General features: G+C 40.8%; 1 protein-coding gene across 10 annotated transcripts in view; it reads right to left on the bottom strand.

The window, feature by feature from the left end:
- TEX11 (testis expressed 11) overlaps positions 1 to 12,884 on the bottom strand; it is a 285,428-nt gene that overhangs the window by 59,191 nt on the left and 213,353 nt on the right. For all 10 annotated transcript variants that reach the window (XM_072125893.1, XM_072125894.1, XM_072125897.1 and 7 more), the window contains 4 exons: positions 6,147 to 6,217; positions 5,932 to 6,048; positions 4,655 to 4,727; positions 3,958 to 4,107 (listed from right to left, as the gene is read on the bottom strand). In XM_072125893.1, coding sequence (XP_071981994.1) covers positions 3,958 to 4,107; positions 4,655 to 4,727; positions 5,932 to 6,048; positions 6,147 to 6,217 — 411 coding nt within the window. The remainder of the gene's footprint in view (positions 1 to 3,957; positions 4,108 to 4,654; positions 4,728 to 5,931; positions 6,049 to 6,146; positions 6,218 to 12,884) is intronic.

The raw sequence follows: 12,884 nt of genomic DNA, 5'->3' as shown, positions 1-12,884 counted from the left end.
CTTTATAGAGCACTTCCAAACTGAATTGATCACCAAAAAGTTCGCATTTTTCAAATTTCAAGAAAATCTGAGAAGTTGCTACTAAAACTTCAAACCTTCTCACATCCATAAAAATAATGGAAACGTAAAACAAATTATGGATATAAAAAGAAGACCAATGGCAAAAGGTTTCTATCAAAAAAAATTTGTGGTATCACTTTTTGTCTAAAAATTATAACATTTGAAACTTTGAAAATAGTCATTTTTTTCAAATTTTTCCTAAATTTTTGAATTTTTACCCCCCAAAAAAGGAACGGATCACTGAAATGACACTACTAACATAAACTACAATGTCTCACGAGAAAACAATCTCAAAATCACAGAGATATCTTAAAGCGTTGAAAAGTTATTACCACAGGAAGAGACACTGGTCAAATTTCCAAAAAAAGTTGCGAGCCTTAACCTGCAAACAGGCTGCGTCCTTAAGGGGTTAAGCTATACAGAGCCTTACTCATGTCCATGCATTCTATCCAAGCGAATGTTCATACAATACACCACGTTCCAAATTATTATTCAAATTATATCTCTGATTTTGCTAAATGGTCGATGCAAATGACAGTATAATAAAAGTCATCATCCGTTAGTATAAATCAAAATTAAATCTAAATCAAAATTTCAAATCTAAAACATCCTAACAGGCAGGTTACGTGTTAACGTAGGAACCCTTTACAATTCTTGCATACATTGAACTTGCGAGTTTTGGGAGAGTTTCTTCTTCAAATTTGTTTACAAGATTTACATGTCAGAATAGCCTCCCAGAGCAGTTGTTTCAATGTGAACTGCCTCCCAAGCAGAAACTCCTCAAAAACTTAAAACTCACAAGAATTGTGAACATGATATCAAAGAGGGATCCCTGATTTACATGTAGCTGGGCCTGTTAGGATGCTTTGGATTGAGATAGCTTTTGATATCCGTAAATGTGACCTTCTAATGTTGCAAATTCATCAAATAACCATTTTCAATCTTTACATTGGGGGGGGGGGGGCTGGTTCAATAAAAATTTAATCTATACTCTAAAGGGTGAAGACATATTGTACTGGCTGTCATTTACATTGACCATCTAGGAAAATAAGAGATAACTATCATTTGCATAATAATTGTGGTGGCATGTGGTGTATCCATATATCTGTGATTCTGGCTTCTAAGAATACATTTTTGGTACACTAAGCAAATCGACAGAGAAGGACTAAGTCTGCCAAATGCTTGTGGCTACATTTCGGCATGTACACTCCACTATCAGCCAAATTTTAATTATGGGGGTTAAGAATGATCTTTATTGTGTAAACGCTTCACTATTAAAATTTGAGAACTTTCTTTCATGGGCAAACCCATTTAATATGGCACGTACTAGAGGAAATCAAAGGCAGTGATGGCAAACAAATTAAATTAAGAAGCATACTGGATATTTACATTGAATACAATAAGTCCAAAGGGAATGAACAAGTGTTGTAACTTTTCTGTGGTTTTGTAAATAATTAAGCCCTTAGTAAGTGCACATACAATTATATTTATCAGTCTCTAAGATTTAAACGGGCTGTCCACTTTCAGCAAAAAAATTATATTGTTTCTGTAAGGATACTTTCTGTAACCATTCATCACGATTTTCTAGATCTCTGCTTGCTGTCCTGCTATAGAAAGCTTCTATGTTTACTTCCAGTGCACAGAAATCTGTCTATGGTCATGTGATAGACAAGCAGCTGCACGAATCATTATATAGCACACAGCTCTGATTACTCTCTTTGATAATAATGAGCCGTGCACCTGTGTGACATCACATGACCATGGGCAGATTTCTATCCACTAGAAGTAAGCAATGAAGCTTCCTTTATAATGACAGCAAGCAGAGATCTAGAAAACAGTGAGGAATTGATAAGGGAAACATATTGGAAAATTGTATAACTTTTCCTAACACAAACCATATAAATTTTTGCTGAAAATGGACAACCCCTTTAAGCTGTGCAATAATAAGAGAGCCTTAGAAACCTTGTTAAATATGATAGAACACGTATAGAGTATTTAAGGCGACTGAGCAGTGGAGTGAGAATGCTTGAGAAAGGAATGGAGCCCGAAAACGTAGCCACGAACACTTGGCACACTTAGGCCCCTTCCACACTTGCGTTTTTCACGCGCGTTTTCTGCGTGTGCTTTTGACGCGCAGAACTTGCATTGCACTCTGACCCATTGTAACAAATGGGTCTTTTCAGACTTGCACTTTTTTTCACACGCACACGCGCGGTTTAAACGCGCGTTTAAATCTCAACATGCTCTACTTTTGCAAGTCACGCGCGTGAAAAACGCACCATACAAGTCTATGGAGATGCATCAAAAACGCATTGCACTCTGAGACACTTGCAAGTGCAATGCAAGTGCAATGCGTTTTTCACGCATCAATTGCCATAGAAAAAATAGAGCTCAGTCCTGAGTCCATTTCACTCGCATTTTCTGCGTGTGAAAAACGCATTGAAATTGCATTAAAAACGCGCGTGAAAAACTGAGACACTGAACAAACACTGACTGAAAACTGATTGAACTCTGATGCAAAATGTGCGTTTTTCACTGACCAAACCCTGATCGCACCCTGATCAGACTCTGACGTGATCTGCAACGCAAGTGTGGAAGGGGCCTTAGTCCTCTATTGATTTGCTTTGGGTACCAATGTGGAACCTATTCTAAGAAACTAGAATTACAAGTATTTGGACATTTTGTTTGGGCATCTGCTTGGATAGGATGTATGGACATTCTTCTTAAATAAGATGGATTAAGGTAATACAAAACTATGCATTGTGTTACTGTTAAAAAATAAAATACAATAAGATAAGCAGAAATAAGAAGATTCATGTGTGTTGTTATGTTTAAGGTGATTGCGGTGTGTAGGTTGGCAACTGTCTGGTTATATGGCTACACAACAGGTACTCCATGGGCACGTCAGCAGGCATAGAAGCCTGCAAGTTTAGGGATCCACATGACTCCAGTGCACTCCAGGGCAGGTGGAGGTGGAAAGCATAGCTGTGATTAAGTCTGATTTGCAGGCAACGAGGGAAGTGGAACAGCAGTGTGCTGGTGTCTGGCGCACGGTGTGTGTGTGTTGGCGTAGCAGGGCTCTGCTGCATCCCTCCCCTGGCAAATGAAAGTGGCTGGCCTAACTGAGGAGAAGCATCCGTCTTAGGAGATGAAGCAGATAGAATGGCGGTGTCCTGGTGGTGGATGCATGGAGCTGGTAGGGCAGCTGGAGTCATAACTGCTGGAGAGGAAGGTCCAGCTGTATTGCTGGGAGGTGAGAATCGTTCCATTTGTCTTCTGGAGGGGGAAGACGTTGAAGCTCTCTACAAAAGGCATTCATCTTGGGAATATGTAATGGTAGCCGCCTCTGATGACTTCTGTGAGACGGTTTTCCGTGCAAATAAATGCCTGATACCAGGCTTGACCAATGCAGGGTGTTGAGTCTTAGTGGGGGTCTACCATGAGGTTTTTCCCCATAATTGTAAAAAAGGATGCCAATAAAAGTGATGGGGGTACAGATGAGCTCAGATCAGTGCATCCTCAGACTCCCGTGTTCAGGGCACACTACCTATAGCAGCTGGATTTTTACCGCAGTGAGAGGAAGCATTTGTGGTTTTTCCATTGCTTCTTTAATCTGCTATGAAAGTACTGAACAGTGTCTGAACAGCCGGAGAGCTTTAAAGGAAACCTACCACTTGAAGTGGTAGGTGTAAGAAGGCAATACCGAGCACCAGCTCAGGGTGAGCTGGTGCCGGAGCTTATTTGCTACCCACTCAGCCTCCTTAAGAGAGTAAGAGGAGCCTTGTGCACCTGAATGTCCATCACAAGATTATGGACAGATTTCTATCAACAGGAGGTAAACATAGAACATAGCTTTTCTCGTATACCTCATCGCATTTGATTTCCATTTATACTTACATGCAATGGATTCTAGTGTTTTAGTGTCCAGATTGGGCAAATTCCATAAGGAATCAAGAACATTTCCCAGTCCTGGGTCATTTAATTTTGCCTTTGCTTCAAACTCATAAAGAAGTAAAATAGTCTCAGTAGGGTCTGTATTAAATGCACCTGAACATAAGAAAAATGTTAAAAAGAATATACAGTACAGATGGATTAAACATTTACAAGTGGGATCAATAACATTTTTCACACAGCAATTGATCTTAGAAACTTTACATAGCACTATATGCAAAGATGGGCTCAGTTTTCCAAACTCCATATTCTGCAGACCACCAGTCCACCAACAGAATGGGGCCTTTTTACTAAGGGTTTGCGCTGGGATTGTGTTGAACACGATTAGATTGTGGCGCAGCTGGGCTTACTTCCATACGTCAGAAATCGGGGGCGTGTCGTCCGACGATCTGACTTATTCGGACTTAACGGGGGATTTAAGTTTCACATTATGTCGCAAGATCAAGCACTTACATGCACCACGAAGAAGAAGATGAACTCTGGCGGACCTGAGAGGGGGAGGGACACATGCAGGATATTGGGTGCACAATCTTAGAGAATAGCGGCAGATGTGCATTATAGTTGGACAATGCACTTTCTGTGAACTCCTCGGACCGTGTAAGTAAATGAGCCCCAATGTGTTAAAATGCTACAGTATATATACCTGTAGACTGTAAAATGATCCAAAGCTCTTGACACAAATTAATATTCTCCAGTGATTTCATGAGTAATTGAACCTGGAGACACATACAATAATAAAAAACAAAAGTAATGTGAGGTAAAGAAATGAAAAAAGGGCTAGAACTAAATATCCGCTTGTAAACTCTATTATAAAGCTTTGACCCTTATGGTAGTAACAAGTGACAAATCAATTTTTGGAATAAAAGTCCCTCCAAAAAGTCCTTGCTGAGGCTGCTGAAAAAGTTTCATAATTTCACTATGTAGCTTCAAGACTTGATTTTCTGCCCCTGAATATTAGGTCCTCACTAGCTATCTGGTTTGTGTGTAGCAATAGTTGACATTGCATCAAAAGACTTAAATCCAGTCAGGAGAGGTCACATGGAAAATCAGACACATGAATCTTCGCAGAATGTAAAGACACATTACAAAGTTGAAGTATACACTTACCACCAGTTTGCTTTACATCCCGGAAACCCATCCCAGAAACATTGCCTCCCCTCTCCTCTATCTGCTTACAGGGGCTCTATTGCCCTTAAATGACAGGTCATTCATGCAAAGTTTGTTTTTTTCCCAGTCTCTAAATGATATTCACAGCCATCAACAAAAATAAAATACTTGTATTGTTGTAACAGATTAAAAGCTTCCTAAAGGCTATAAGGCGCACCGGATTATAAAGTGCACCGGATTATAAGGTGCACCATCAATAAATGCCTGCTAAATCGTCTAGGTTCATATATAAGGCACACCGGATTATAAGGATGAATGACCAGCAGTTGGCAGACCTGTGCACAGTTCAAGGCAGCTGTTGTCTGTGAGTACGGTTCATATATAAGGCTACATTCACACTAACGTATGGAGGACGTATATACGGCCGATATATGTCCTCCATAGATGGCAATGGGCGCACGGCGCCCTACGGGAGCGGTACGGTGCAGCACACGTGCGGCACCGTACCGCTCCGTACCTGGGAAAAAGATAGGGCCTGTCCTATCTTTACCCGTAGTACGGCGCCGTGCGCCATTACTTCCTATGGAGAGGGGCGGGGGTGAGCTGCGCTCACCTCCTCCTCCTCTCCCCGTGCACTGACGTTGCCCGCTACGGTACGGGCGGGCAACGGCAGTGTGAATATAGCCTAAGGCACACTGGACTATAAGGCTCACCTTTGATTTATCAGAAAATCAAAGGATTTTATGTGAGCCTTATAGTCCGAAAAATAGGTAATGTAAATAAATGTTTAAACTTTTTTTTTCATTTTATTACCTGCTCCTTGTGGCAAGTGGCATTTCTAGCCATTTCAAGGTCAACGGATGCTGCCATTATTAAACAAGACTTTTGAGCTACTAACACTGTCTTGTCACATGGGCAGAACAATGAAAGCTGTGAAAGAGAATACAATTAGATAATTCACAATGAGCCTCATTTATGAAAACTGTGAGAGTAGGAAAATGAAAGCTCAGCTTTGATTGGTTTAGTACCTTATAAGAAAGTAGGAAGCAGTCTTGCATCATTAACAGTGAATCCTGATTACGTACTGCCAGATTCCAGGCTAATTGCACCAACAAGACATATTTAAGAATAAAAAGGGGATAGTTAAAAAAGAACATTTACAAATAACCAAAAAAGCCACAGCAAAATAAATATATTTTGAAATTATTCATAAAAGTTAGTGAAATATCTCATGGTTTGTTTATTGGGATTTAGAAAGATTGAGGAAGTGCTCATTGTGGGGAAGTGCAACAGCCTGTAAAATCAGATCACAGAGGGATTGGGGTAGCACATCACGCTCATTAGCATAATTTTACAAGTAGATTTTAGAAGATGGAAGCTATGGGGGGGGGGGGGGCGTGGACGTTGGACAACCCGACTGATTCAGACAAACCGGCAAATTGTGTCGCAAGATTAGCACTCACATCCAGCGGGAAGAAGAAGGTGAACTCCAGCAGACCTCAGCGGGGGAAGCGACACATGCAGGAAATTGGACGCACGATCTTAGTGAATCGCGGCAGACCCGAATCCCCGTCGCACAACGCACGGTGGGGATCGCAACGGGACCGGTAAGTAAACACCAGATATTTACGCTTTGTTTCAAGCTACTGACAAGACAGCGTCCGAAATTCAAGTTATACATGCAAAAGACTGGAACCAATAGCCTGGCTCGTAGTGGCCGATATAGTGCAATTTGAAGCAAGTGATTAAGCAAATGCAAGTTTAATTCCTCTGGTAGACCGTAGTAAAATGTGGCAGAAAGTTTACTAAATTAAAATAAATTATAATTAAACAATTATTTACCGTACAACAAAAAACAAAGTAATTAAAAAAACATAAAGGGTATCACTGGGTCAGTATCAACTTTACCAGTATAGTTAGCGGCATAAAGTATGCATAAGTTGCTTTACATGCTGACACACAGAATTAAAAAACATGTGTAACATTTGTTATTAAAAAATAATTGCAAAATTGCTCTATTATTCAATTCTCCTCCAAGGAAATGTTATTAACTCCTTAAGAATGCAGTCATTTTGTAGCTAAAGGCTCAGCCCCATTTTTGGGATTCTGAGTTTCTGTCGCTTTATATGGTTATAACTTTTGAACACTGTTACTTATCTGAGACTGTTGTTTCCTCACATTTTGTACTTCATTTTAGTGAATTTAGTAAATTTTGTTTAAGTTACAAAAAAAGTAAAAATGATGAATTTTTTAAAAATCATCAGGCAGAATGATTTACCACCTAAATAAGTTGCTGAATAACATTTGTCTACTTTACATTTTCATAATTTTTTAAATGTCTGGATAATTTATTTTGATTTTGCGCGGCTTACAAATCAAATATCGATTTTCCATAGTTTCAGAATTGATTATTTTGGGGATAATTACCGTTTTGAATGAAATTTTAAATGTTTAGCATTAAAACACCACTATATAAATCAACCCATTTTCAAATCTGCACCCCACAGATCTGCACCCCATCAGAAACGGCTTTTAGGAAGATTGTTAACCCCTTGAAATCTTCATAATAATGAAATCAAAATGGAGGTGAAATTTAGAATGGTCAAATTTTGTCGGTTATACGTTCATTCAGCCCTAAAATTTACACATTTCCAAAAGATAAAGAGAAAACCCATCTTACAATTTGTTATGCAAAGTACAGAGTGGCCGTTACTTGTTTTATGGCGGCACAGCGAGATGCAGAAGGGAAGGAGCTCCCTGCAACTACCAGGATTTTAGTTTAGTTTTCTCATTAGCTCCTTTTGTAGGCTATAAAATGTTAACTTTTTTGTTATTGGGGCCATGTGAAGGTATTTTTTTGCAGGATGAGAAGCTTTTTCCAGTACTACCATGTTGGGGTTGGTATCCCCTATTGTTGAAAATTTAGGAACTTTTCTTGGAGGTCAGGAGTAAAAAAGCATCAAATCTGTATTGGATTTTTTCCTTTCTTTTTTTTGGCGTTCACTGTTTAACCTAATAATCATGTTATCGATGATCCTTGGGTCCTTTCGAAGTCCTGACTCGCATCAATCCGGTGTGTCCTACAAGCTGCGCCTTCCTCCCACCATGCGCATCCCAAACTCCTTCCATGTCTCCCTACTAAAGCCTGTCATCCTGAACTGCTTCTCCCGGGATGTATCTCCTCCTGCTCCTGTGGCTGACTTCTGTGACATCTATGAAGTAAAGGAGATCCTTGATATGAAGACTGTGAAGGGTAAGCGGTTCTTCATGGTTGACTGGAAGGGGTTCGGGCCGGAGGAGAGCTCTTGGGAGCCCGAGGACTACATCCTGGACCATGATCTCCAGCAGAGATTTCTCCAGCCCAAGAGGAGGGGGAGGCCGAAGGGGGGGTACTATCAAGGGTATACCTGCGACCCATATTGCGGTCGCGGGCTCACCCGTGCCCCTTGTGGCCGGTGGGCGCAGCACCAGTGCCACTCACCTGACCCGGCTCCTGATTCCTGTCCTCGCACAGAAAATTTAAAGGGCCAGCACACCATTAATTGCCGCTGGCCATTTTCCCAGAAGGCTATTTAAACCTGCCTCTCCCATCACACCCTACCGCAGTGATGGCTAACCTATGGCACTGGTGCCAGAGGTGGCACTCAGAGCCCTTTCTGTGGGCACTCAGGCCATCACCAGAGATGACTCCAGGTATCTTCCTGCAGTCCCAGACAGCCCAGGACTTGCTGTGCACAGAGCTATTTTAAAGTGACAGCTCTACCTGGGACTATTTTCTGCTTTATTGGTGTACTCAGGGGCTGGTATAAATGAAAACTGTGACAGAGAAAGGAGTATATATCACAAATTAAATTTCTGTGTTGGCACTTTGCGATAAATAAGCGGGTCTTTGTTGTAGTTTGGGCACTCGGTCTCTAAAAGGTTCGCCATCACTGCCCTACCGGATCTTTGTGCCTCGCAGCCTTAGAAAAAGCTCCCCAGCGATATTCCTGTGTATCCTGCGTTTCTGCTCCCGCGTGTTCCTGCTCCTGAGTTCCTGTGTGCCCGTTCCCATCTGCCTGGACTTCCAGTTGCTGACCCCGGATTGGACTTGAAGTTGCATCTCTGCCGCCTGACCCTGTGACTGTCTCCTGCTAAGGTACCTTGACCTCGGCTGCCACCGCGGGCTAGTCGCACCTGTGGAACGACCTGTTGGTACCCTGTCGCAGCAAGTCCATCCCGCTTTGCGGCAGTCACTTTGACTCTGGTCCCAGGTTTCGGCTAGTACCACCTCCCGTGGTGGTCCAGTGGATCCACGCATCCCGAATCCTGAGAATTGTGACTCTAACACAGGCAGAGATACGTCTGACTGTGCACTCCCAGGGAAGTATGAAAAGGGGATAAAACCATTGGGCCGGCCGGTGAGTAATCATTTGATTGTTTTTTGTTTGTTTTATTATCTTGGTAGAAGTCTTGGTGGTAATGAAACAGGACACTTTGCCACATGTAAAATAATAAGGTGGGGCATTTAGAAAATGTATTTTTTAAGAGTGAGAGACTTAACACTACATTAATTACCAAGGGAGGCTATTGAAAGCTTCATTAATCATTAAGGAGTCAGTAATACTCTTTAAATTCATACGGGGCATGAACATAATAATCAGATTCACAGGGAGTACCTGGAGTACAATTCACTGAGAGAAGGGTGCAGAGACAGACCTGCACTGTGCTGAGGCCTACTGAACAGTATAAGGACCTGCTGTATTGTATATTAATGGGAGGGCTGCGGCTATTTGGGAGCGAGAAGTCGGAGGTGTGGTGCGATAATAAAATTATACCTACTGTAAAGAATTTAGCATAAAACAGAAAAGAAGAGACGCCGGCTCACCCGTTCCAACGGTGTGGATGACTTATCCGAACTCCAATTCACGGCAGGTGCTTCGGAAACTGGCCTCCGTCCACAGGCCCAACAAACGTGGAGAAAAAAGCAGATTTGAATCCAGCACTCTATGCCAAACACGGAGACGGTCCAATGTAGAAAAAATGTTCCTTTATTGAAGATAAAATCATGCGGACACACATAGCTGATTGTAAGGGATCAACGCGTTTCGGCAGAAGCTGCCTTAGTCATGATCTGATATACACAGTAGAACATGATGCTTTTAAAATAACCCGCTTCATGACCTCACGAGTCAGGTGACCAATGTGGGAGGGGTTACACACGTCACAGAATCATGTGATGCGGTGTCAGACCTCATGAACCTGAAATCGAGAGGTAGAAGAAATCCGGTAATAAAAACACAATGTAAACATTGCAAGATGACAGAAGGGACTCAAGTCATGGCATAACAAATAACATATTGGAAAGATATACAAATAGCATCTAAGGAGAAATATATGGACCTCTGTAACAATCGCTCGGGGAGAAAAACGCACAGGTAAGTAAAAACAGGTCATTATTCACATTGTTAAATCATAGGTGTGCAAACAAGCGTAATAGTATAAAGTGCATCAAATAGCAACCACAGGTAAGTCTCTGTGATAATCCCTAAATGAGGTACATGTGAAATATTGTGATGATATATCATGTACAAAGAGACTGCATAAACATAACACTTATAAAGTGCCAGAATGTAAACATACGGTAAGTTTCCGTGGTGATCAAAGAATGGATGCACGTATCAAGACATCTATGCAGACATATAAACAATCGCTCAAAAAGAAAAACGCACAGGTAAGTAAAAACAGGTCATTATTCACATTGTTAAGTCGTAGATGTGCAAACAAGCATAATAGTATAAAGTGCATCAAATAGCAACCACAGGTAAGTCTCTGTGATAATCCCTAAATGAGGTACATGTAAAATGTTGTGATAATATATCATGTACAAAGAGACTGCATAAACGTAACACTTATAAAGTGCCGGAATGTAAACATACGGTAAGTTTCCGTGGTGATCAAAGAATGGATACACGTATCAGGACATCTATGTAGATATATAAACAATGTTAGAATAATGTAAGTTGTTTACAGATAACACATGATACGTGAACAATGCGCTAGCATGAACCAAATAAAAAAAGGGAAATGTTTATGAACCGATAACAAAATAAAAAACGTACCTCCAGAGGGAAAGAGGATATTATTAATATGTTAATATAATATCAGATCTTTTGTTTAAGCCCTCTGGTTGGCGACTGGCTAGGGTGAACATCCAAAAAGTCTCTCGATTGAGAAGCTTGCGTTTAATATCTCCCCCTCTAATAGGTTGGTATACTCTCTCTATGCCAGTCCAAGAGAAGCCATCAGTACGTTTACTGTGGCAATCTCTGAAATGTTTGGAAATAGAAGAAACATTTACCGAATTGTTGCTTATGTCAGATAGATGCCTACGTATCCTAATTTTTAAAGGACCAGCTGTATGTCCTACGTATTGTTTGTTACATTTCAAACAAGAAGCTACATAAATAGCATTGGAGGTATTACAGTTAATATAGGATTTAATATTGTGACATGTGCCTGTATGCATCGATGTAACAGTGTCTCCTGTTTTAATGAAGTCGCAGGCTATGCACTGTTTATGTCCACACCTAAAATTACCTTTGTATTTTAACCAAGTGGGTTTTTTCTTGTCCTCACTGAGGAAGAGGCTTGGAGAAAGACTATTACCTAGAGTGGGAGCTCTTCTGGCAATATATTTTATTCCAGGGGATATAATTTCTCGTAAGACGGGATCTTGAATAAGCATTGGGATAAATCTTTTGATAATGTTTGTTATTTGGGAATATTGATTACTATACGATGTAATGAATGGCACCATTTGTTTCCCTACTTCCCTGATATGTTTCTTTTCACTCATATCCAATAATGCTTTTTGTGAAACATTGTTAATTTTCTTGGCCGCTATAGCTATATCTTTGTTTTTATACCGGCGGGTTCTTAGTCGTTGACCTAGGTTTTGTCTCTCCGTTATAAAGTCCTGATCTGTTTCGGCGTAGTCTTATCATTTCCCCATAGGGGATGTTTCTAATGACGTGTTGGGGATGACATGAAGTAGCTAGCAGGGTGGTGTTTCCTGAGACTTTCTTTCTGAAAGGTTTGACTGATACCCTATCTCCTGTACCAATGAGGGTAATATCCAAAAAGCTAATTGAATTTCCTCCAAACTCTGAGGTAAATTTTAAATTCATTTCATTGATGTTTAAATAATTAACGAACTCAAAAAATCTATCCTTTGAGTCTCCCCAGACCCATATCAAGTCGTCGATAAATCTACCGAACCATACAATAGATTGAGAATATGGGTTGGTGTCCGAAAAAATATGTAACTCCTCCCATTGGGACATGTAGATATTTGCAAGGGAGGGGGAAAACTTAGCCCCCATGGGGGCCCCCTCCACTTGCAAATAAAACACACGATCGAAAATAAAGAAATTATTTTTCAGCAAAAATTCAGTAACCATCAGTAGAAATGTTTTCAGATGTTCGTCATATGTGCTGTATATGTCTAGATGTCTCTTTAGAAAAAATAAACCCATTGAATGAGGGATGGAGGAATACAATGAAGCCACATCACATGTGGCCCAACTATAGTTGTGACTCCACTCGAAATTGTCCATGGTGTGTATGATGTGCTTCGTGTCCTGTATGAAGCTGGGAGTAACGTGTGTAAGGGACTGGAGATACATATCAAGCCATTCTCCTAGCTTTTCTCCTAGGCTTCCAATACCAGCCACAATTGGCCTCATAGGAGGAGGGAATGTGTCCTTATGGACTTTCGGTAGAGA

Source organism: Engystomops pustulosus, chromosome 9 (genome assembly GCF_040894005.1).
Source record: "Engystomops pustulosus chromosome 9, aEngPut4.maternal, whole genome shotgun sequence".
Lineage (NCBI taxonomy): Eukaryota > Metazoa > Chordata > Amphibia > Anura > Leptodactylidae > Engystomops > Engystomops pustulosus.
Note: the sequence above shows the minus strand (reverse complement) of the source record. Positions and strands in the feature narration are given on the sequence as shown.